We start from the raw sequence: 26731 nt of genomic DNA, 5'->3' as shown, positions 1-26731 counted from the left end.
TAGTGATGCATTAATGTGTCCATCATTTAAATGTTTGCAGGACACAAAATTAGTAACTTGTTATACGGTCAGGTATCCCCATCCATAAAATTACATAATAATGCATTAATTACTTTTTCTATTATTAACATGTACCTGCAAAAATAACTAATAATTAATGTTGTCAGATAATGGAGTAAAAGGTACAATATTTTCTGCCAAAATCTAGTAGAGTGCAAGTATAAAGTAGCATAAAATGGAAACACTCAAGTAAAGTATGTGTACCTCAAAAAGTACAATATGGTACTTGAGTAAATGCACTAAGTTACTTTCCACTACTGCTTATAGTCAATGTGGTGCAATGCATGTATTGTACAGTCATTGTTTAAATAGATACATCTTATTCTAGCTATAACTGCAGTGCACTCTTAAAGAGTGATGAGGTGAAACACAGGACATAGATGTTTTACATTCAGACTCATGCTATCAGCATAATATAAAATGCAAAAGTGTCTAATCTGCCTCAGTCAGGAACAAAAGGCCTAGAGTGGCCAGTGCTCTTCAGAGGTACTATGCTTTTAATCGTGAATAGTAGAGATAATGCATGAATGCATAACTACGACAAAGTGACCAGTTAAAAAGCAAGAGAGATACATAAACCAGTTGTGAAGAAACTGATGAATGTGAAGAAGCAGAATAAGAAATACCCCCAACACTCTTGGACACACATTATGCAGATTCTTTATTTGTGCTCTTTTTATGATCAAACACATTTACTACCACTATTGGATGATTGTCAGTGCAATGCTGCATTGACTATCCCCTCACAGAAGAGTCACTGATTGCTCTTCTCATTGACCATGTGTTGTGTCAGTGTTATGGATCTCATTACACACGTTCTGAAGAGGAATATTGTTTTGCGTTTCTATGTGTGTATTTTCTGTTTCTTCTTTGAGTCTGAGTTGTATATGTCACTTTGTAAGTCTCTTTCTTTTTGTAGACTTTTTGTAGTTGTTTTTTCCTCTTCCTGGTCATTTGTGTGTCTCTTTGTAGTCATGTTGAGTCTTTTTGTAGTTGCTTTGTGTCTCTGCAGTTCCTTTTAGTATCTTTGCGATCATGTTGTGTCTCTTTATGCTGCTTTGTGCTTTTTTGGAGTATGGTTGGCATGTGACTCTTTGATTAACATGTTGTGTGACGTCTAGCAGAGGACCCTGACACTGGTAGGTGTGTTCAGTATTCTATCCATGTTGGGGCACTTTGTGGGGGTATGTGGAAATATTTGTGAGTAGCAAGTATTATTGAATAACTATACATCCTTGAGTGTATAAAGATTATAGTTAGCAAGCAAGCTTAAAAGTAATGCTACAATACTATAATAGTTTTTAGCAATTGATTAACTCAAAGTGGCAATATTCACTTTTATATCAATAGTAATATTTAACATCACGTTTTCAATTCAGTTTAAATTATCTTGAACAATGGTGTTGATTAAGAAGTGAGATAATGTTACAGTTCTGTGGAGGAGGTGTCCGTCAAAAAAGATAGGGAACCAGAGGCCTTTTCGTCTATGGTGTAAAGGAGTTGAAATGTGCTGTATATGAATGGCTGGTGTGTCTGCTGCTGTGCTACGCTGCCTCTTCTCATGCAGTCTTATGCAAATGGTAAGTGATAGTCAGATAAGCTAGAGCAACAATCCCTCACTGCCCTAATAAGTCAATTTGAGTGACCGACTGTTGTTATTCATCGAGGGACCAGCTTGCCTCTCTGATCTAATCCTGAGTTATGACAATCATAACTTATGTAGCTGGGGCTGATGATGCAGTTATGTGAACAGACATTTTTCTGCTGTCAGCATTTTTACCAATTAAAATGATATATTCTGACCAAGTACAGAACCAGCTCAGCTGCCCTCTGCTGTTTCATCTTCAGTGGAAGAAGCAGAGAATGTTACTGCTGTCAAGTCTAATGTTATAGCACTTTGGTACAAAATGCAATTACTGGTCAAGTTGTCTTTAGATGGTCAAAATAAATGTGAGCTTTCAGGGCAGCACGAAAAAGATCATCTGGTCTGTTTCTTTATGGCACACAATTTAAATAAACCCCTCAAGGTTCTGTGTATCACGCATCTGAATTGATAAAAACTCAATAGACAAGTATGAATGTACCAGGTTGTTCAAGAAATGATTTGTTATTATTTAACAATTTTAGTAATGGGAGACTCACACGTGACATTGATTTCAAACTATATAATAAATGCAGCAATATTATTCAATGTAATACATAGTCCTAATTTAGAAAAATGTTGCCTATTATTTTTAGCACACACTGTAGGCCTACATTTAAATGTCCCATGCAGCTCTGTTCCAAAGCTAGTACATCATTGTGCAGTAATATATATTGCACACTAGGTGGCCGTCTAGGCTTGTTTTGAGCTTGTTCCCTTTACCTGCACCATCATGATCAGCTCTTACAAGCTAGGGTAAAATGCCTATAAACATTACAGATTCAAACGTTAAAAAAATCTAAAAAGTGTGAGGTAGACTTTTATTATAAAATGTAGCCAAATGTTAAACAATATTGTATTTTAAAAAGTGTTTCATAGGTAAATTCAATTATTTAGTTTTAAAAATTGTTATACAGTTTTATGTTTCACTTGGGGCTACTCAAAATGAATATTTTTAATTAATTGCAATTCCGAAAAATCTTATTTTCCCATGATTTTCCTGACTGATTCTCCTTCCTTAACTTTTTCCTCTTATTTTTCACATAGAATTTTGAGAAAGCGCTATCTTACCAAAATGTGACTTATTATCTCAACTAATGCTCAAATATCTTAACACATTTGTTATTTGTTGTTCAATTACTGTGACATTAAACTGTCACTTTTAAACCGCATTCATGCTCCACTTGAATAGAAGCACACATTAATCATAAAAAAAGATATACATATCTTAACATTGTTGAATATATTGAAACAAAATATACAACTATACAATTATTTATATGCATATATGCAAAATTGCATAGGACTATTAACACATTAACAAATACAGCTTTACTTAAAGATGCATACATCGAAATAATCCACAACACAAACACACTAAAAAGAGAACAACAAAACGGATAAACCCCGAGATTATTCAGTTGTTCATTTCTGAAGCGTGAGTGACATTGTTCAAAATGTTGCTGTATAATAACTATCAGCATGACAGTTTGGCTTTCTGAGGAACAGATCCTCATTGAGCCACCAGGGGGCTCTGTTTAGCAGATAATATATTCGCCTGTGAAGCTGTCCCCTCTCAAGTTCTGCACCAAAGCCTTCTCATTGGTCCAAATACTCACATGGGGTCATACATTGGCCAATAGAATTTGGGCTGTTCAGGAGCTGTTGCTAAGGCATTTGAGAGGCAAAAAATGAAGAAAAAAAACCTGGCAGTGGGCTCAGGCTGGCTCCTTTCTTCCACCATTTCACCCTCACATTCGTCTGGCTCCTCATCCTCCGTCTCTACCTCTCAGTGCACACCTCTGCCTGCTTTTTCATTTGTCACTGATGGGTGGAATGAGGATATCGTAGCGAGAGTTTTTTGGGAGTAATCATGAGCGACAAAGTAGATCCTCCCTCATAAACCTGGAGCTGTATAGCCCCACCCCCCCCTGTATCCTGCCACTTGACATTTGAGCTCAGACAACACTCACAGCCCGTCTGTCACCATTTGCCTCAGATTCGCCTCCCAATTCCTCCAGAGATATACATGGATATGCAGTTAGCTCCCCATGAGCCACATACATGGGATGTGCATCGTTCTTGCCAATATGCCTACATGACGATTCTACTACCCTTTAATTAAGACCTAATGTATCCTATTTTTTGAGGATTCATGCAAATAGGTGTCAACCACTTGCAGTGATATTTTAGGGGGGGTTCATGTCTGTGGACTCCAGTAAAATGTGTCACACAGCTGTGGAGAAATGTAAAATGCCTTCTTTACTATACTGGCCATGTTCCAACTCATTCCCGACCCTCACATATACAGCAGGAGGAATATAAAAAATGAAAAGCCCCCCAAGCCTCTGTTTGCTACCACTTCCCTCCCCTAGATAGCTGCAAAATGTGATAGTTTCTCTCCCCTCTCATTGGCTTGTGCCTTGTGATTGGCAGCTCTATAGGCCCGCCTCCTCGCTCTCCGTACATGGATCAGTCTGCTACAGAGCCGGAGCATCTGAGAGCGGAGTGGAAACAGGAAGAGGAGGAGGTGAGGTGGAAGAAAGAAGACAGAGGAGAGAGGAACGGGCCAGACAAGGTGGCGAGTAGTGCAAGGGAGGAATAGGGGAGCCAAGAGGGGCGTGTGGACCAAAGAGAGCGAAGAAAAGAAAAACAGAGAGGTAAAAGAAGGGCTACAGTGGAGCTTCTTCGTGTGCTATTTGCTAATGGCTAAATGTAAATACACTTCATCTACGAGTGTGGAAGAAGCGCGAGCATGTGCTTCCATTTCATTTTATCTCGTGTGTGTCTACATGTTTGTCTATTATATGTGCCATCGTCCTGGCAGAACATACTGCAGTGTGTGTGTGCGTGCGTGCGTGCGTGCGCGTGCGTGTGTGAGCTTCATGCATGAATGTGCAGCACAGTCTGCAGACAGACAGACACACACACGCACGCACGCACGCACACACAGACACACACACACACACACACACACACACACACACACACACACACACACACACACACACACACACAGATACACAGATACAGTGCTCATGTGCAGACACAGAATGCAGGAGCAGAAATAAGAAATGTGAAATGAAGAATCTAGTGAAGGGAAACTGTTGCGGCTACACTCAATTAAACGCGTGTGTGTGTGTGTGTGTGTGTGTGTGTGTGTGTGTGTGTGTGTGTGTGTGTGTGTGTGTGTGTGTGTGTGTGTGTGTGTGTGTGTGTGTGTGTGTGTGTGTGTGTGTGTGTGTGTGTGTGTGTGTGTGTGTGTGTGTGTGTGTGTGTGTGTGTGTGTGTGTGTGTGTGTGTGTGTGTGTGTGTGTGTGTGTGTGGAGAGCTACAGTGAGAGCAAGTGAGGATTAATCTCCCTTTTAGTCTTGTGTTTAAACTGTGTCACATCACTACTTTGCTCCAAAGAAAGTTCAGATTAGTCTGTAACGCATCTCACACAGAAAGCTTTATGTCGCTATTTTTCTTTGATTTAATAAAGAGCTCAAAATGTGAGACTGCCCCCTCTCATTTAGGTGTTTGTCGGCTAAGATTTATTAAGTCGCCAAGTCACTTTTATCATGCTTTTTAACTTATTTCAAAGAAACTTGTTAGCACATCTCTGGTGAAGTGGTGCTTTTGGATAAGTCTTTGTACAGGAACTCTGTTTTAAAGATTTCTCTATGAAATGAACTCATAGATTTGTTGATACAATTGTATGAGCGTTAGAGCTGCAACCATTAGTTGATCCCTCAATCAGACAGGAAATAATATGCAACTTTTTTGGTAATAGATGAGTCGTTAGTCATTTCCAGTGCATCATGGCAGTAATGTGTTTTTCAGCCTTTTTAAATAATGGATATTTCTTGCATTTCTCTTTTTTGTAAAACATCAAAGTGAATATCTTTGAGTTTAGGACTGACAAAACAAAACATGTCAAGACGTAACCCTTCACTTTGACAAACCTTTATGGACTTTTTCACAATTTCAGACACAAATATTTATTTAGAACATAAAGTTGCGGGTCTCTTTTTTTCGTGTTTTAAATACAATAAATAAATATTATTTTGGGTTACTTTCTACAGTATGACTAGTGCCACACGTATGCTTACAGTTGATTTGATTGCCAGCTTTTGGCAAACACCTGAACATTAGATTCTCCTACTCCTCTCACAACCCAGCTGTTTGAACACAAAACACACACGTGCACCCGGTGCCTTCTTCAAACCTGTTAACCTCCCCCATTGTCTTTGTTAACAAAAAAAAACAAAAATGTACATTTTGCATCGCTTGCAAAAGACACCCCTCTTCCTTGCTCTTGACCTTGCCTTAGAACGTTCCAGCACCCCTCAGAGAGGGCTGTGCTTTATGGAGCATACACCGGGAGAAGCTGCTATTAAAGAGAGGGGGAGAAGGGGATAGAGCTGAGGGGAGTGTGGCTGCGGGGGTGTTATTTTTAGAAATGTGATTGATATTCGACTCATACTGTACACTCTCTCTCTCTCTGTGATTGTGGCACTTTTTCCGGCTCAAAACCAATAAATTCACACATGTGCATGCATCCAGGGAGGATTGTCCATCCAGCCTATCTGTCGCTTCCTCTTCATCTCTTCTCCTCTTGTTAGCCAGCCTGCGAGCCACCGGAGACAGACATAGTCTGGTGCAGCCCATCTCTCCTTTTATGGTACAGGATCCTTACTACTGGCTCACAGACAGTCTCAGCAGGAGATGCACATCTGCAGTGATTCACTGCAGCTAGCAAGCAGCTCCAGAGAGTGTGCAAGAAAAGGACAGGCTGTTGGTTTGTCTAAATGAGGACGCAAATTGCAGCCTATTAGCAGATTGTCTCTTAACAATGACAGTTTTTTTTTATTCAACTGACAGCTGTGTATTGCTTGCAGATTTAATCCCCCCCCCCCTCTCTATCTTGATGTCAAAAATCACACGCATACACCCCCCTGCTTGCTTGAGACCGTGCTCCCAGCTCTGGACTAAATGATATCATCGGTTGCCAGGGATACAAGGACACAGCATGCAGAGAAAAGGGAGGGTGAGGCATAGGCAGAGCCATACACATTGCATGAAAGAGAATGGAAAAGGCTGGGATATTGGGTATCTAGAGAGAAAAGGAGCCTTGTTGAAACAAGTAGTGAAGAATAAAGCGAAGGGCAGGGCGATGAAGAGGATAGTCAGTAGAAGAAGAAGGCCTGTCAGAGGTTACTAGCCCATCCATCCTCTCACTTCTCTCTTACATCTCATTTCGTCCTCTTCCTTTGTCTAGAGAGGGTCAGGTTTGCAACAGTGCGAGTGCGTGAAAGCACGTGTTGTAGGAAATGAGAGGCAAGGAAGAGAATGGTAGCATTACATTAGGGATTGAGGAAAGATAAATGCCTTGGTTTGAGACAATAAAACATTTCCTGTCTTCTACATCTGTGCTCCAACTGACTGTGGTGTTCCCTTACTCCCTCTGCTGTGTGTGTGTGCGTCTGTGTGTGTTTGCCAGCTCGCAGAGGATGACCGTGTCTATTTAAAGGGACTGCACGGGTCTGCTGTCTAGCTATTCCTGACGGACAGCGTCATCATATTGGGTCCAGATTCGGTCTCCTCCTTTCTCTCAGTGCTCATTGTAAGGTAAGATGTGCTGCACGTGAACAGAAGCATCAACTGTTTGTGAGACATGAATATAGTAAGTCTACTCCTCTGTGGTGACAGAGTGGATGACCAGGGTTTCCTTGGTGACAAGAGGCAGAAAGCAGGCTGTGTGGTGCATATGACAGGTTTAAAGGGACAGTTCACCTAACATGCATATTTTCCTTTTACCTGTAGTGTAATTGGTCCTAAAGATGTCTCCCTACTTCGCAATATATTGGAGCTAGATGGCAATTGGCTTAAGGTGCTCAAAGCGGTGAAAAACAAGACCCGGTTATGGTTATTCAAGAAAATCCACAGTTAGGAGCAGTTTTTTGTAGGAACATTTTTCTTTCTGCCAAATTACACCCATCTACCAGATCACCGAGCAAAGTTCAGCAACAAGCAAATTGTTGCTACATTGACACTGCTTTCAACAAAGTCTGTGAAGTATCATGAGTAACCAGGTCATGTTTTCTGCAAAGGGACATTGTTGTTACGTTTCTCAAATAAATATCTTTTGAAATGTTGGTCAAGTTGGTCTGTGGTATACAGTCCAACACAGCTTGAAAAATACCTCTGGAACTACTACACATTGAACAAAAACACGCTAAACTGCACTGTTTGCATTGCACATTCTTTTCTTGAACGTATCTCGCTGTGAAGCAGAGGGTTTACCCAACAGCAACTTAACCCCTTTTGCACATGACATCATTTGGCCAGGCTGGAGCAGAATTCCAGATGTCTCGAGTTAACCCTATGCAGATGGGTTTAATATTGGAAGCACAGCGCCATTGTTGTGCAGAGTCAAATTTAAGCTGCTGCTGAGTGATGGCTCCCCCTACAACCCTGTAGCTAGTGTGTCCTGTAGTGTGCAACAGGGAGGGTGTACAACAGATGGTTTATGTGCTGTCTTTGTAATGTTGCTCAAATACCAGCAGCAGGCTCGGGGATAAAGCGTGGTAAGGCGTTTTTTCTTGTCAAAAAAATGATTGCAATGCTTGTGTCTAAAAATGTTATAATACCACACAAAGCAGTGAAACAGTTTACCATGTGTTAGCATGAACCAAGCAAACAGTGACAGCAACATGCACCCTTTTTTTATTCCACTATTCTTGCTCTTATGACAATATTCTAAGTTGATATGCTTTGTTTAAATTGCATATTCATTTTGGAAACTAACAATTAGGCCTCATGACGATTTGTAGCATATTCTAATTAAGACACAGCAATAGAGTGGCAAAGTCCCTCCCCTTCCGGGGGAGCTCCATGGGACCTTAATTCGGAAAAATTATGTATTGAAGTCAATGGAGAGAGAAAGATTGTCTTTTGATCCCGTTTGAATTATGCCACAAATTACACATGTGATGTTTGTCAATTTAAAAGATAATTTTGCAAGTCAAAAAAATAAAAATGTGTCATAAAACTGTGAAGTAACACATTTGTTTGTGTGAAACGCTGAATGAACTACATCTCTGGTCTCGCACAACAACACACGTCACCAAGATGGCCGTCACTACTGTCTTGTCAAAAAAGGGATTGACTACCCCCACTATCACCACAAGGAAACACGTCCAGAAGAATGTCATGCAGAGCTGCCTGCCTGCCTGCCTTTGATTCTCTCTGAACTGCCTGATCTTTTTAATGTTTAATCAGGGCTGCCAACATTTGAGTTCAGCTTGGAGTGAGATTTTTTTTGGGTGAACCGAAAAAAGAAACGTTCATGTATACAGTGTTACAAATGTATTGAACATGTACAAACTAGGGTTTCCCATTAATGTACCGGGTGCTACAGTGGAATACGCACATAAACAGTGTACCCGCGACTCTTACAATCAAGTGCTATTTTATAAGTGTGGGGGGGGTTGGGTCTCACGTTTGAGACCCACTGAGATAACTAGATTAAAGTTACCTATCTAAACACAGAGTCCCTTACCTCACTGAGCTGTAGTTATCTATCTCAGTCTGACAGGACAGAGCTCTCCCTCTCCTTGTTTTAGAAACAAACAGCTTCTAATATCCATTAGCGCAGCTAGCTAACCAGATGCTAAGTTTGGTAGAAATATACTGTATAATAGTAAAGTTATTGAAGATAATGCCATATTTATTGAAGATTTTACATTATAAATATTCTCCCAAATTATTCAAAAGCATATTCTTCCAAACTCCTTGCCGTAGTATGACCACCAGGAGACTATTGATGTGTGTGGTGAGTGTGGTAGTAATATTCTGTATAACAGTGAATATTATTGTATTCATTATATTGTAAAACAATTGTGACATCAGTTGTGACATCACTTATGTGACTCTGGGATTCTCTAGTTGCGTATTTTTAATAGTCTTATATTTCAACAGTTTTACGACAAACTGAGACTTTTTTGACATGGAAATTATTTTTTTAAGATTGACAAACATCATATGTGTAATTCATGGCACAATTCAAACGGGATCGAAAGATACGTTTTCTCTCTCCATTGACTTCAATACATAATTTTTCCGAAATAAGGTCCCATGGACCGGAAGTAGATGGGCGTGACTTCGCCACTCTATATGCTGATGTTTTGGGGCGTGTTTACCGCAGTTTAATAAATACTGCTTCCTGCTTGTTTTGCTGCCATTTATGTGCAATGCAAACAATTTCCCAAAAGAATGCAAGGCTGGGGAGATATGTTCAAAAGCCTACATTTCTCTTAAACATTATTAAAAGAGAAAATAAATATAAAGTTATTTAAACTGGATCAACGTAGGCTGTACATCATGGGACCGCATGTAATGCTAAAGTAATATAAGTGGCTTATTTATTTATTTTCCTTAATAAGGAAATGAACAGGAATGTATTTTTTCGTTACATGAGCAAAGATATGTGACATTAACACCCGTACAAACGGAGAATCAAGATGGACAATCAAGATCCCAAGCTTTACAGCGATTGATGAAGGGGTTATTTTAGCATTAGCAGAGATTCGCAAAAGCTCAGAGAGCTGGTCTCTCAAAAAGCAGATTTAAGTGGAACAGGAGGACATGAGAGAATTAGTGAGGATATAACCAGACAGCTTTATGTAGTAACTGGCACACAGTGCTGTGTGTTAGGATAAAGTCAGGCAGTCTTCATTGAGCGTATATTTGCCGTGCAACATTGTATGTACATAAAGGCCTTTTGTGTCCTCTTTCTACTCTAAAAATAAGCCTAGGCCTAAATGCAGTTGACTCTAAAAAGCCTTAAGCGTCAGAGCAAGAATCGTCTGGCTTCTGTTGCTCTAGCAACTGGTAGGAAATGAACTCTTGAAGAGGTTGCTCAATCATCTTATTCAGCACACAAAGAAAGGTTATCACACATCTGCAACAGTCCAACCACAAACACACCTGTATGAAACAAACCTCACCCGGAGGGAAGTTCAACAGCAGTTCTTTATAGTGTTTATAAATAGCTGTGGGGAATTAATTCATATAGAGGTAGAAACGACCGGCAAAGCTTACTTCAGCATGCAAAGTTGATCTTTACAAAGTCATTTCAAAACAATATAGTGAGCGTTAAAGGCAGCAGCACCACAAACAGCAGGACATATTTTCTGGCTATGGTCAAATACATAACTGTAATTAAAAAAGTTGTTTGAATCAAAGTAAGGAATCGACTGACAACTAGCCAAGACCAATGCTGCCTTCACAGGCTCTTTCAAATGTGCCGTGTTCTTTAGCTTTATGTCCTAAGGTGGAAACATTGTCGTTGGTACATAGAAGATGTATTGTAGTTATATTGTTCAAAGAATTTATACCCAGGCTGCAACTAACTAACACAATCGAAAAATCTGCTGATTATTTCCATGATTAGCCGTTCTATAGTGTCAGTAAATATTGAAAAATGTCCATCCCTGTTGTTCAACATCCAAGAATATGTCTTGCTTTGTCAGTCAACATAATGAAAACAGCATTTTCTGCCATCTTTGCATGAAAAATGTATTGATTAGCTGAGTATCAAAAGAAATGGCCATCATTTTTCTGTTGTTTATCTCACTATTGCAGTTTTTGTTTGAGTTGTTGCACCGACTTGGAGTTACGTGCACAAATGCCCCATAACGCAATGAAAAGATTTGCATCTGTTCCAAAATTATATGAATGATTATTTCATTAGCAAATGCAACATCCTTTTACAAAGTTACATGAACATCTGGCCAGTAGTTTGTTTTAGCAATCCTCCTGTCAAACAGACTAACTGAGCTGAAAAGAACACCCTCCTTGGCATGGCCTATAACAATGACAATATGAATAGCAGCCAAACACCTGACCTGGTGCTGTAGTCATTCTGCTTCTGGAAGTTGGTGTACTTGAAGCAAATCAAAAAAGAACCATCGATCTACTGAAGCAGCTGTTGGTGATGAACAATGAGACCCTGTGGGTGGGAGACGTTTGCTGTCGATTAGAGACACATTCACCACCTGCTCTGTAAGAGGAGTAAAGACTCAGGGATATTACTACAACTAAGAAAAATACTACTACAGACCTCCCTGTTTTTTTCTTTCTTTGTTCATAAGTGGGGTTGCTATGGCCCTTCTTCTCAGTGCCATGTTTCTTTTCTTCTGTCCTTGGATGGCTACCGGCTGTGGTGGTAGCAGTGATTAGAGAGAGGCTGAATGCACAATGCAGCTCTGCCTGTTGAAATGACCACTGAGAAGATTCAGTGCTGCAGCAAATACAGCATGAGGAAATAAAATACATTGGAGATATACTAAATGACATTACAGTCTCAATGATAAGCACACTGTGGAAGAATCCAGAACAAAAGCAATGGCTGTGCGTCGTCATTCATTCATGTCTTTCTTTTTGCTCTCAGGTGTGAAGTGGAGGGCCTACCAAACACAGACCAAGACTGGTAACACTTGTTTCTCTCTGTCATGTGTGTGTGTGTGTGTGTATATGGCTAATTACATGCAGATATGTACTATGTGTACCAATGAAGCACTTAGTACCACTACATTAAAGGAATAATTCAGCTGTATGTATGAAGTAGTCTGGAGTAGATACTAGATAGCAGTCAGTAGTTTGGAGAAACAGAAAGGAGTACAGAAGCTAAGCAATGTACTGCTGAAGATTGGGGCCGCAGCAAAACATCATATAGCCAGCTAAAAAAAGGCAATATGATGTAGGTGTACTCACTTACATCATATCGACACTCAAAGTATTTACCTCTTGCCCTTGCCATTATCTATGCTCTCTTATTTCTATAATGTTTTGAAAATATTTTCTCCGATTTTAAAGAATGTAAATGCTCAGATACATTTTAACATGCATACATTGCATTATAATTATAACCATTTAACCTGTAGTTTAACTAGATTGCAATTTATCTAATTTTCCAAAAAATTATAATTGCAAATTCAATCAGACGACAACCTGTGGTCCTGGGAACTTATATTGAAAACCAATCAACATCACTGGTTTTCGGAATAAACAAATTTACACAATAACACAAACAAACTGACTAATAGAGGCATCATTAGACCAGCATCTTCTGTCTTCTGCAAGGAAACATGATTGTTTTTGTAAAAGGATACTGGTCGGATGTCTTTAATGATAGTATTGATAACAGCTTTAGTTCTCCGTCGGAATGGGCTGTCTGATGGCGAGGTAACAGAGTTATGATATTCAAAATAGCATACATTCAGACTGACATTGATTTTTTAGGTGGCTATCATACATTTGCCCCCACCAGCTGTAGTGAACTGCTTAGCTTCCATGCCGGTACTCCTGCGTGTGTCTCCAAACTGGGCGGAACAATCTACTGTAGTATACAGCGACTATGGATTAGTCATTAAACCCCACTTTAAAACATCCAAACTATCCTTTTAAAGCAGTTATATGAAGATATAGATTCCTGTCCACTGTACTGTGTGGAAACAAAGCACAGCATTCACTAAGATAGTAGCAGTGATGAAGACGCACAATACTCGTGTTCTGAGCTAACAAATGCCATCAATGTCTCCATATATCCATGTTTGAGACACTGTTTTTAGTTAGTGTTCACCGATTGCTGTAATTACATTTGACTTGACTTGATTACAGGGCTCTTCCTGTTGGCCTTTTTTCATAAATGAATCAGTGGGTAGAGCAGTGTTCTCCTGAATAAGCATCACAGACTGAAAGATTCAACCCATAGTGATGTCATTGCACAAGCTAAGAGCTGATTGGTTGAAATGAGCAGCACTTCCAAATTGCATTTTATAGTATATGGTCAGATGTTATTTAAATGAGGTGTTCATTTGTTTATTCAAAAGACTGAAACCCTCGTCCTCTGTGTTGCAGGCTGCATGTATCACCCCGCAGAGCTGTACTCTGGCCGCAACACATGGGACTCCTATCCAGCTGGAGGACCTAACAGAGGACAATGGGCTCCGGTAAACAGTCGCCCCTGGAGTCACACAGAAAGGTCAGCAGCATTGCTCGCAACACTCACACACTCTGCCCTGTCCTGGCATGACATGTGTCTTGAGTCATATGATCAAAAGTGGACAGCTCTCAAGTTCGTCAGTACACTTCTGGAAATATAATTCCTCTCCACACTTGTCTTTTGTGACCACTTGTGATCAGATAACACTTCCCTGTAATGTATGCAAATAACCACACACATCAATACTGAAGCTTATTTTGATATTCAAATCCTAATCGACATTCGGATGCTGTGCAACTTTTCTTTTTTTTGCATGTCTATCCATTCTGTTACAACCATGTGTTTTCTGAACAGTAACAGATAAAGATGAAACTACACTTATAATATTAGTATTGATACTATTTGTCGAGTTGATTCCAGTGGTGGCCACAGAGGATTGCCTTAAACTCCTGTGATCAAAACGTTTCATTTGCGCCAGAAAAACAATTCCAAAGAATCTGGCCATATGCGTCACCATATCTAAATGTTTCCTCCCTGCATCTTGGGTACTTTCAAACCTTTGTTACCTTTTCATCTCAAAAGGACTCAGGTGCTCTCATTTAACATGCAGTTGATATGGCCTCTTATGTATTTAGTGTACTGAAAAGCTTTTTCTAAGTTCTTATCCAATCATGCATTATGATCTACTGTATAGTCGTGAACACCAACCAAGACTACAGTAAGTCTCATAGAAGTCAAAGTGGACTTAGCAGATAAGGAAGCAGATACAATAGAAATGCCGTTAGTGTTTGGAGGGAAAGCTGATCGAAGCTTTCCTTAAACAAATGTAAGCTCAGTGGAACTCATAGTGGCACAACTTGAAGCCTGAATGGCCCAAACAAGGGTCATTCCAGCAGCTGGGACTCAAGTCCGTGTTGTCTGGGATTAATCAAGATAAGCACCACTTTAAGGGACTGACTGATTAACTGAAGCTGTGATGAGCATATTCATGAAAAACCCTTATTACAACTGCAGCTGTGAGCATGAGCCCATCTTCAGTCAAACTGGACTCTGGGAAATGAAACTGTAACTTATTCTGCTGCAGAAGAGAGAAGCACATACTGTATGTAGATGTTTAGCTTCAACAATTGAAGGCAGCTCTAATGCATACGAGTGTGTCCGTAGCTGTCTGCTTGTAGATTTGGTAATAGTAACAATTGTGACATACTGTAAACCAGGGGTAGCCAGCGGGCACTTAGTCGCAGTAAAAAAAAAAACTGTTTAAAGGTCCCATGTCATGACCATTTCTACTGATCATAATTCCATTGTTGAGGTCTACTAGAATAGATTTACATTGTTCAATGTTCCAAAATCTCATTGGTTTCTCATACAGCATCTCTGTATAGTATGTGTATTCACTCTCTGTCCTAAACGGCTTGTTGGAGCTCCTGCCCCCCTCTCCCTATCCCAGTGGCCGTCTGCGAGACAGCGAGACGCAGCCCGAACACACACACACACACCCGCAGCCTGGCTGGGAGTTTGTGTGTGTGCTCACACACCGACTCGCAGCCTGGCTGGGAGTTTGTGTGTGTGCTCACACACCGACTCGCAGCCTGGCTGGGAGTTTGTGTGTGTGCTCACACACCGACTCGCAGCCTGGCTGGGAGTTTGTGTGTGTGCTCACACACCGACTCGCAGCCTCGCCGAGTCCCGCTGTCTCAGGGAGGAGAAATCAGCAGAGCTGCAGCTAAGAAAAGATTGAGTGTGTGTGAGGAAGGTAACGTAACGGCTCCACGGATTGGTCCATTTTGACCAATCAACGGAGGGGTCGTCGTTACGTCACTTGGTTCCCGGAAGAAAAACATTTAAAAAGAAAATCTCCAACGAGGCGCTCTGGGGCAGCATAGACAGGTATTTTCTGTGTTAGAGTTTTACTCGCTACAGGGTGTACTTTGAGGGTTTGTGACTCTGCAGACCGTTTACATGCAAAAAAACCTTCATAACACACAAGCGGACGGGTAATAACCGGAAAGGCATGACATGGGAGCTTTAAAAGGGGAGTGATAAGTAAAATACGCACAGAGAAAAAGAAAAAATGCTAACTAGGTCACATAAGATAAGAATAAACAAGTTTACATGATTTGTTATTGGTTGTGATCATATTCTAAAGATTTTTGGATTATTGAAAAGTATACAGCTCCCTTTCATCTCAGTGTTGAGAAGCTGTATCCATAAATTCATGTTGTGCTCAAAGTGCACCAGATTGATGCTTTTAACTTTAACATTTAAAAAATAAACTTTTATAACAAAAAATCTTGTATAACTAAATGTCTTTTCCTTTCTAAAGTCATCAAAAGTTGCTAAACAAATTGCTTTTGAAGTAACGTCCCATTTTTGAATACCGGTACACCTTTTACAAAACGTTACAAAGAAAGAGCGTGCATACAAAGCAAACACTTGAAAATGGAAGCTGGCTGCTGGTAAACCTGAAAAGCAGAAAACTCAGAGCTCCCAGGTTTATTATATTATTTTATGGACTGTATAATTATCTTGAGACTAAAGTCTTCTGTATGTTTTTTCCTTACCACAGATCCCAAGAAGGGCGCAATCAATCACATTATTCACCAATAAGTCGTCTTTATAGTAGGTGAGTAAATCATACCCAATATGTTACAGTTCTGATGCTTACAATACTGTACTGCACTGCATTTGCTGCTGAAGCTTATCTTGTGCTTACCACTTGAGCAGCAGCAGAATAGTACAACACCTGATCTGCATCTTGATACATGTTGCTTAGTTCAGTTTGTCTCTTTGCTCAGGGAGGAGAGAACGGTTAACAATTTCCAGGACAAGGGTATCTCTAAGGGGCACAGACAGCCTCCACATGCCTGGGATGGCAAAGAGCAGCCGTTTGAGGCCCAGACCTGGCATCACAACTCAACACACTCATTCCATAACAGAGCTGGCAACACCACCGGTTATCTAACAGGACCAGGAGAGCGCTACCCAAACTGGGACAACAATGCCAGCAACACGATGGTGAGGCCTGCAGACCCTGAACTATCTTACAAAGCAGTTCATATTGTTATTAGAACAAGAAGTTTGACTTGATTATTTCCCTTTTCGACTGTTAGTATGGGGGGCCTCGCCTGCATCGCAACAATAGAGAACTCCAGTCCCCACCGGAGAGATGGGCCCCCTCAGACTGCCGCAGGAGCTTTCCTGACAGAATGATGAACAACAAGCCAGAACCCTGGAAACGGCCAGTCCTCCACCAGAGGCGAGACCAACTGCACCAGCACAGCCCACCTCCACAGCACCCATTATCCCCCAGGGAAGAGTGTCCGGCCAAGAGGAGAAGGGACTCTGGCCCTGATCAGGTAAAGTTTGTTTGCTTAGCACACCACATGGACTGTTTATCTGTACACAGGCTTTCATTTCTGTGCAATAGCACCACCCATTGGCACAATTTGGTCAAGAAGACTGAATATGTATGCTTCCCTGTCTAGTCATCTCATCCTGCATCAAGGCATGTACCTTTAATTGGTCATGCCCCTTCGCCACCTCGCCACCACCGCTGCAACCAGGACGACTGGAAGCCTCTTCATGACAGGACGGGTCATTGCCATCACTCTGACCACAGGACCTCAACCCAGCAACAGGTGAGCTTGTATAATAAATAAAGTACTATAAAAAAACTAGGATGGCACTCGGAAAGCACAGCCCAAGGCTAATGGTGCGTTCATATGTTATTTGGATGGACGGAACATTAACCCTAACCCATATCGTGAGTTGGGAACTAGTTTTTCCTACTTGAATCCATAAGCTACATGTCTTTAGAGAGTTTACAAAATGTTAATAGCTGTTTCTGAGTTGTTGTTGTTGTTGTTGTTGTTGTTGTTGTTGTTGTTGTTGTTGTTTGGGCTAAAGTACCCAGTCAGAAATTCATTTACATTATTTCACCACCACATGAATGTGTGCCCTGACTTTCAATATAGATAAAAAATAGCAATTGATTAGAAGCTGCTCCAAAATGTACTTCATTAGCCTATGCTGCATCTTTCCATCAAGTTTCATGAGAAATCCCTATTGATAGACAGACAAACAGAGCCCAAAATATAACCTCCTTTCCAAAAGAAATCAAACTAAACTTATTTATTTCTAATTTTGGTTAGGGCTGTAACAAACGACTAATTTGATAATCGATTAATGAAACGATTAATCGATTATTCGGATCGTTAAGGTTTTAACTGTACTACTACTTATATCGATACTGCTTATCGATCCGGTCCTTTTCACGATAGTATTAACGGTTCTTTTGACAAGAAATAAGGTAAACTAACTCAACAAATTGATAACAAAACTAACATTGCTTTTTATTTGAATTAAATGCATAATATTTCACATCAAAAGAAACAACAATGTTTTAACAAATCGTATTAAATAATGTGATGACAGAACTGTAAACAGAATAGCTGAAACTTTAACAAAATAAATAACTCAGTTACTAAGTCTAATCATTAACCCATGTTTGTATAATGTAGTTAACTCCGTGTGTTGCTGCTAGCATACATAACACCTGACGTGGAAACGTTACTCGTGGATGGGGCTACAGAGCTACGAGAAAGACAGTCGAACCCGGTGCATTCCTCCGTCTGAATGTGGTGCACTTTTGCTAAATGTTTAGACAAATTGCTCGTGTTACCGCCCTTACAGTACATGCTAAACTCTTATTGCACTTTTGGTAACGAGCATTGTCCACATCGAGACGGGTAAAGTTTAACCACACCTCGGAGCGCGTTCTCTCCGCCATCTCCTCCGTGTGTGTGTGTGTGTGTGTGTGTGTGTGTGTGTGTGTGTGTGTGTGTGTGTGTGTGTGTGTGTGTGTGTTGCTGCATGTAGCAGCTGCGTGTGTGTGTAAACTGCCCCGCCCCCTCGCAAGCAGGCGGGGGAGAGATCTCTCGTCTGAATTGGGAAGATCAAAAATACATTATAGACGCATTTTGTAGTCATATTGCATATTAGAAACGGAGTTGGCGACACTAAAACGGCGATATAATGTTTATGTAGCCATAATACATATGACATATGTTTTTAAATGTCTCCTGTACCGATAAAAAAAGAGCGATAACGTTGGAGCTTAACGGGGTGTAGAACACATGTGATGACGTCACCAGCGAATCGACGACTGAATTAGTTGCCAACTAATTTGGTAATCGATTTTAATCGATTAAGTCGATTAGTTGTTGCACTCCTAATTTTGGTTCTTAAATGCGCAGGAAACCTCTAAAGCACGAGTCGGAGGGCATGGCTTCAGTAACAGTCACCAGGTAGCTCTGACCCAGAGTTGTGGCGGCAGCAGAACACCTCATCATGGAAGCAGGGGGAAGGTCGACCGGAAAATGTCCCAGTCACCAGCAGACCACCCCCGCGTGCCTTACAGCCATCAAAACCATCATTACCACTATCAACAACGGCACACAAGCCACCCCAGGGCCCTACAGCACAACCCGCAGCTACACCCTCCTGAGGAAAAAGACTCACAGAGACATCACCACAAACAAAGCACAGTAAGTAATCAACATTTAAATCACATGAACGCACAAATGTCTACATCCAAATAGATATTCGCTCAATATTCAAATAGTTGAAGATAGTACATTTGACAAAATACACATCATCTTTCTTTAAAGGCTGCCATTTGCCCTAAATTGCAATAAATGTTTTTTTTTATGTAAGTATAACAGTGCATATACGATTCTATGTATTTGATTGTCTTGTCCCCGAACACATGTGTAACAGATGTAATCCTAACCCTGCAGGAACCTCAGCGCTTTCATCAAAGGGGCAATTCATGGGATCCAGCCCAATTCAAGGGTTCTGGTGCAGACTCTCCTTCCTATTTGTCCCTCATCTGCAGCCCTGGAGATGGAGGTTCTACTGCCAGCAGTCCACGTGCTCCTCCAAGTCCCTCTTCATACACAGTGGGCAGTAGCAGAAAAGATCCATCGCTCCTTTATCAGTGTAGCCCTGAACTCAGTGGACAGCAGAAACTCCAAGGAAGCCCCAATCACACCCCGAGACCTAGCCAGACATCCTCCACGTCCCACAACTCTCAAGATGGTCCAAAAGCCCGGTTGTCAGACGTCAAATATCGAAAGACTTCGCAACCCCTCTGTTCACGACAGTCCTCTCACAGCAGGTCAAGAGCAAACAAGACTGAGAAGGAGTCTGAAGAACACAAAAAAACGGAGAAGCCGGTGAAAAAGGATAGAAAGGGTGAAGAGAGAAAGAGGCGTAAGAAAAAAGAGGAAAAAAGATTGTCTGAGAAAAAAAGGAGGAGGGATAAAATATCAAAGAGGGAAAGAAAGTTCAAAACTGGAGGTATGGAAAAGGAAATGTTGACTTCCATCTCTACTCCCCACTCTTCAGGAGAAGCCCAAATGGAGACTACAACTCAGCCCCTGGACAATCAAAGCCAGGCACCAGGCAGACACAAGCACAGAGAGAGGAGTGGTCGTGCAGAAAGGACACTCAAACCATCCAAAAAGAATCCTCCTCCCTCTTCACCACAGCCATCCTCAAAATCTGCTCATATTAAAATGCCCAAGAAAAACAATAGTGCCCCAAAACTCAAGGATAAACTTAAAAAGTCCCTTCATAGGATTCCCATGAACCCCAAACTGTCCGGCAAGAAGCCCACCATCGTTTCAAAGCGCAGCCCTAAAGCAAAGACCAAGGACACGCTCCCTTCACTTTTATGTAAAGCCTTAGCGCCTCTCACTTCAGCCTGTTCTGTCACCTTGGGGGTACCTGTCCATGGTGGCCAGGGAGGGGCTCTCAATGCTCCAGACCTACAGCCTGTGGGAAATCTAAGGGAAACAGAAGACAACCTTGCAAATACACCTCCTGTTCTCAGCTGGCAGGGCTCACCAGTGTCGATTCTGGGAGAAGACGAGGAGGAGCTTGAGAAGGGAGTGATGAGTAGACCTGTCCTCCAGCCCAGTCCCACCCGGTGCTTCTCTCCTCTTTCTGAAGACAGTGAGAGCTCCACCGATATCAAAGAGAAGCCTTGCGAAGACCAACAGGCTGATTATTCCCAGGATGGCGTGCCTGCACTCTGCGATCCACCCTGTGCAGAGGTACCAGTTGCTGAGGAAGAAAAGGAAGACAGCAGTGGGGAAACTCCCGACTCTCCTTACGCTGAGCTTTGCCACCATAAAACTGGTCTGGACGATGTCTTCAAGAGCCTTGCAACTTTACTCGGAGGCCAGAGGGTCACGTGTCGAGGCGGCCCATTTGGGGGGCCTCCCGCCTGCACCACCAAAGGAGTGAAGTACTCCTCTTCTCTTGAACTGGGGCCGGATATTCATGAGCATCAGGACTTCTGTATATCAGACACAGCATCCTCCAAACCTGGTAATCAGTCACCAACTCTCTTCCCCTCAGACATGCTTTTGAAATGCCACAGTCCGAGGGAGCCTGTCGCAGAATCCCTGGCTCAGGGTAAGCAGAAAGAAATTGAAACCGACATGGAAGAGAAGCAAGATAGTGAAGAAATGGAGATCCTCGCCAAAGAAACAGAGACTTCTCTTTTGGACGGGTCGCTGAGTGCAGAGCTGAGTCTGACCACAACGCATACAGCCTCCATCACCAGCTGCATTACTGTCTCCACCAAGGATGAGAGGGGACACAGCAAAGAGACGGAGCGCATTGGTGGGAACAGAAAGAGAAAACATAAGGCCATGGATGGAGAAAGAGAAGGAGAGATACAAATCAAGATAAAGACAGAAGAAAGCAGCATCATGTGTCCTAAAAACAAAGCAAACGACATAAGGGATTTGACGAAAAGGGATGTTTCCTCCTCGGTGCTCGTCATTTCCAGAAAGTCAGCCAAACTCCTCAAAGAGAGTATGAAGGGCCAGATCTCTCAGGAAAATCAAACCACACACGGCATTAATAAAGACAAGGTAGACAAGGGGAAGGAAGAGGCACAGATAATAATGGCGAAGAAGGAAGAGTTTGAAAATAAGAAATCCTCAGCAGCTGGAAACACAAACACCAAGACATCCAAATCAAGTGTATCTACACCAGGAAGCACGCCTTCAATCTCTACAACTCCATGTGACCCGCTGAGACTGAAAGCATTGTCTATGGGCTTCTCAAAGGAGTTGAAGATCCTCTTAACAAAAGTAGATGCAGGAAGGAAAACATTCGACGTCTCAGAGTTTGAACCAAGAATCCCTTTTTCCAAGATTAGCATCGAACACACTGGTGCTGAAGTAGTAAGAGCTTGCAAGTGAGTGCTAATACAAAGATGCTTCTATTCACCTTTATCAATAGAAACAGGTTGGCTTATAAACTCCTGATGTGTTTTGTCATCTTGTTTTCCAGGGGGAAGAAGGTTAAGGGGAAATTCAAGGAGTCCTTTCTGCTTCCCGCCTTCAATGTTAAACCTAACATTGACACCGAGACCAAAATCCCTCAAGAAAAGCTCAACCCTCCTACACCAAGTATTTATGTGAGTTTAGCTTAGTCAAAAAGATGCAGCCCGGCAAGTAATATCATCAAGTATTGAGTCCTAACAACATGTTTTTCACCATGCTAGAGGCATGGTTTTACAGATGGAAATCTCAGCCTGTCCATTGTCCTGTCTGTCTTGCGAAACTGAAATATCTCCAAATCTATCCGACTGTTTGGCTAAAAATGTTGAACAGTTCCCCTTGTGACAAATCCATTAATTTATCATCTACCGTTAACATTTTAATCAGCTCAACACTTTGACTAAATACTCCCGAAAATATTCCTATCAGCCGCCACTTAACTTAGTGCTAAATAGCAAATGTTAGCATACTGAACATAGCGATCAGAATGCTAGCAATGTCTTTATGAGCACGTTAGCATGCTGTAGCTAGCATTTGGCTCACAGCCCGGCCTAAATACGGCCCCAGCATGGCTGCAGTAAATCCGTAACTCGTAACACCGTAAATTTGAGTTACTTGAAATCAATTGAACTGTCTTGAATTGTTTTCTCGATAGCAGCAGAGAGAGCTGCCTTATCATACCTTGTTTCAGGAATTCTACAACTTACCAACGTACTGTCAGTATTTTTCAATTCCTTCTAAGACAAATTAATGTATTGCTTCACTGCGTTCAAATGCTTGTTTTTAATTGTACGTTTTTTCCACAGTTGGAGAGCAAGAGGGACGCCTTCTCTCCAGTTCTGCTTCAGTTCTGCACTGATCCCAAAAATGCAGTAACTGTCATCAGAGGACTTGCTGGCTCCCTCCGCCTTAGTAAGTTTATACACCACACTCCTCTCAGCTACTTTATCATACTCTAGTTATTCTTGAAGCTCAGCAGCATCCCCCGTAAACTAGTTTTGGGAGATTTCTAACACATTAAAACAAATCTATGTTCATTGTTTTGTATAAAAGGGAAAGGGAAATGTAATTCAACTATAGCAATATTGTTTTCTACATGTGTATTAGGGATCTTACAGTATGTGTGTCTTGTTCAGTATTCATGGTTTGGTATGCCACATCCAGTTTTACCCAAAACGTTTTTAAAGCCTGCACGTGTGGTTATAAGCAATAGCATGCTAGCTGGCTTAGCAAGGTTAGCTAGATGAATTAAACTCAATTGACATTGATTTGCATTAAATAAAATGTCTCAGCTAAAGTCGGGTATATCTGTGGAAACACTACAAACATTTATCTTACAATGGCATTACACAAATGTGTTAAGTAGTGAAGCCAAACTAAAACAAACTGATTGGAGTACTTTTTGCTCAGAAAGTAATGACACATAATGATTAAATGAAATGTCAAATTATATTTTCGCTTGTATTTGTATATTGTCCTTGATTAGACAGGCAAGTATGTGAAAAGAAACACATATTTGTATTATTGCATTTGAATTCAACATCACTTATAACATGCAGTACCTAGGTGGAAAGTGATTGTGCTATTTTCAAACAACATTTTTCAAATGTTTATATTATCCATAGTAGAACAGGAGAAAGAGACATTGATTATTTAGATATAAATGAACCTTTTATGAACCATGGTTTATTTCAGATGTAGTAGACATTTTAAACATTACACTTTGAGTCATTTCTATAAAAGGCTTTCTGAGCCTGCCCTTTCTCCACACTGTAAGGACGCTGCATCTTTCACAGGAGTGGTAAAACAATGTGCAAATACAGCACTGAAGTCTTTAGGATCCATATTTGAATGGACCGTGAATGCTCAACCATGACGGTTTGCTCACTGCTAGGCTTCTTTTTTTTTTTTTCACTTACATTTTTATTGACATTTTTATAAAAATACAAAACCGTATACAATTGAATTAGAGACCCGTTGAAGAAAAAAAAGAAAATAATAATAAAAACAAGCAAACAGTGACATGGAAGCTTTCTATCCTATTTTAATGCAACATCATGGTCTGGTTCCAACTCTCAATGTGTTGTGTCGTTCATTTTTATTTTATATTCAACCCATTTTTCCCATTTGGACTCAAATTTCCCTTCCTGGACCCTCAATATGTGTGTGAATCTCTCCATATCAAATATTTCCTGTACTACTCCCAGCCATTGCTCCTTTGTAGGTGGATCTGCTTTGTACCATGCTCTGGTAATTGTTTTCTTGCTGGCAGCCAGCAGCACCTTAATCAGGCATCTTTCCCCATCCTGTGTGTTTTCCTGCACCAGATTCCCCAAGTATAACATCAGGCCGGTCTTAGGAACCTCATAACCTAATATCCCCTTCAATACTCCCCACACTTCCTCCCAGTATCCCTTCATCTTTTGGCACTGCTAGGCTTTTATGTGATATTGATATAGGAATTTTATTTTGAATGTTTTTGCATATTTCAATGTGTGTGTTTTACAACCATCAAGTGTAGATAAACATATCTTGTTTCTTATTCAACACATTTTTTCTCTAAAGTCAGACTATTTTGTGTAAAATATGTTAAGCTGAGAGTCTGAAAATATGTAAATGAACATAAATGGGATAAAAAAATAATAATTTGTGTTTAAACATCCCATGATAATGATGTCTTTCTCCTTTTCCTTATGCAAGACCTGGGTCTGTTCTCCACCAAATCCCTGGTGGAGGCCAATGCGGAGCATGCAGTGGAGGTAAGGACCCAGGTTCAGCAGCCTGCCGATGAGAACTGGGATCACAATGGATCGGCGCAGACGTGGCCCTGTGAGAGCAGCCGCTCACACACCACCATCGCCAAATACGCCCAATACCAGGCCTCCAGCTTCCAGGAAAGCCTACAGGTAGACATTTCCCCTCATGGCAATACATGTGCACACATACATGGAGATTAATGTGCAATGTGTAGTGAATATAGATATTATAACATGCATTATTAATTGACTTTCAGCAATATATTTGTTCTTAAAGGCATAGTGGGGATGTTTTAATCACCTGTGTATCTTTTCATGATTAAAACGTTCTTTCCATAATCCTGCTGATGTTAAGCAAAGGACATAGAAAGTAAAGGAAGTACCCATAACCTTTGTTAATGACTAAGCTAGTAAATGATCATCTATTTTAGCTGTTGGCCAACATGTCAGCTAAGCTCATGTAGATGTGTTACAGGATGAGAATGAGAGCGAGAATGAAGATGACGGAGAGCAGTCCGAGTCTTCAGAAACATCCGCCGCCACAAAAGCAGCTCTGACATTTGCCACGGTTAAAGTCAGTCCTGCCTCCACTACAACTAAAGCCAACTCTGCTTCCACCTCCAGCCCAGAAGAGTATGCCAACAGCACACCCAGGTTGGAGCAAAACTCCCTTCTGCCTGTGCAAATAATTCAATATATTACTGTTAACAAAACTCAACCACGACTTTGTTTTTCCCCCAGCTCTGAGCAGAAATCAGCCGGAAAGATAATTAAATTTGGGACCAATATTGATCTCTCTGACCCTAAAAGGTGAGAGAGTGTTATAACAATTTGCCTGCTTAAACTGAACTCGATGAGGCAGCTTGTCGTTGACAGTAGTTTTCATGTTTTTTATAGGTGGAAACCCCAGCTGCAGGAGCTGCTGAAGCTGCCTGCGTTCATGCGGGTGGAATCCAGCAACAACATGCTCAGTCACGTCGGCAGCACCATCCTGGGCATGAACACCGTCCAGCTCTACATGAAGGTGCCAGGCAGCCGCACTCCAGGTCAGTGTGTGTGACGGACAAGTAAACCGCTGTATTTACGAATGAAGGAATAACATTCACTTAGTTATCATGTATCTTTTTTATATTCATTATCCTATAACTATGTTGAGATATTGGCAGATATAATACATACAGCTTGCTTTAAGTCACTAAAAGTGGTCATTGTTTGCTGAAAGTAAGCTGAAAAAAATAGGAATAAATCTGGAATATTGGATTGACCAGCAATTGTGAATGACTATGAACTAAAAGGCAATATAAAATGCTTTTAAATGTCTTATTATTGTGTTATAAAGCATTGCAATTATAACTAATAAGTGCCTATAACTATGAAGATACCGTGCCATAAGTATTTTTATAATACATTATAAAAACGGGCGTCACAGAACGAAGTTTTTTAGTGGATGAAGTGACTGTTTTGTGCTTCTTCTCAGGTCATCAAGAGAACAACAACTTCTGCTCAGTCAACATCAACATCGGTCCTGGTGACTGTGAGTGGTTCGCCGTCCATGAGCACTACTGGGACGCTATCAACAAATTCTGTGAGAAGTAAGTGGAACGGCTTTTTAACAACACATGTAGCATTAGCTACAGTGTATTTGCCTGCTTAAACATATATTTCATTTTTATGTTGAATTGTAAGGGACAAGTACAGATAAAAACAATGAGAGTTGCAGAAGAGTTGTCCAATGCACTGTACAGCTGTACATAGTTAAAGCTCATTTCAACATCAGTTCTTTGATGGGCATAGAGAGTACATAAACATCTGCTGTGTATTCAGGTAGGGATTTCCAGAGAGTTGAGCCTTTGATTGAATATGCATTTTGTGCAAAGGAACAGAGTCTTATTGTACTATTTCTTTCTGTATTGTGAAG

The 26731-nt window shown here is 41.0% G+C and overlaps 1 protein-coding gene across 1 annotated transcript in view; it reads left to right on the top strand.

The window, feature by feature from the left end:
• Positions 1 to 4176: 4176 nt before the first annotated feature.
• Positions 4177 to 26731, top strand: part of kdm6bb (lysine (K)-specific demethylase 6B, b) — a 29054-nt gene continuing 6499 nt past the window's right edge. The window contains exons 1-17 of the mRNA XM_079648812.1: positions 4177 to 4362; positions 7188 to 7315; positions 12141 to 12179; positions 13610 to 13733; positions 16264 to 16320; positions 16493 to 16712; positions 16808 to 17053; positions 17183 to 17335; positions 18953 to 19243; positions 19496 to 21972; positions 22068 to 22194; positions 22864 to 22969; positions 24758 to 24963; positions 25289 to 25467; positions 25555 to 25623; positions 25711 to 25859; positions 26291 to 26405. Of these exons, the coding sequence (XP_079504938.1) occupies positions 13615 to 13733; positions 16264 to 16320; positions 16493 to 16712; positions 16808 to 17053; positions 17183 to 17335; positions 18953 to 19243; positions 19496 to 21972; positions 22068 to 22194; positions 22864 to 22969; positions 24758 to 24963; positions 25289 to 25467; positions 25555 to 25623; positions 25711 to 25859; positions 26291 to 26405 (4514 nt within the window). The 5' untranslated portion in view covers positions 4177 to 4362; positions 7188 to 7315; positions 12141 to 12179; positions 13610 to 13614. The remainder of the gene's footprint in view (positions 4363 to 7187; positions 7316 to 12140; positions 12180 to 13609; positions 13734 to 16263; positions 16321 to 16492; positions 16713 to 16807; positions 17054 to 17182; positions 17336 to 18952; positions 19244 to 19495; positions 21973 to 22067; positions 22195 to 22863; positions 22970 to 24757; positions 24964 to 25288; positions 25468 to 25554; positions 25624 to 25710; positions 25860 to 26290; positions 26406 to 26731) is intronic.

This window comes from Notothenia rossii (genome assembly GCF_949606895.1).
Source record: "Notothenia rossii genome assembly, chromosome: 9".
Lineage (NCBI taxonomy): Eukaryota > Metazoa > Chordata > Actinopteri > Perciformes > Nototheniidae > Notothenia > Notothenia rossii.
The sequence above is the reverse complement of the archived record's forward strand: the minus strand, read 5'-3'. Positions and strand labels throughout refer to the sequence as shown.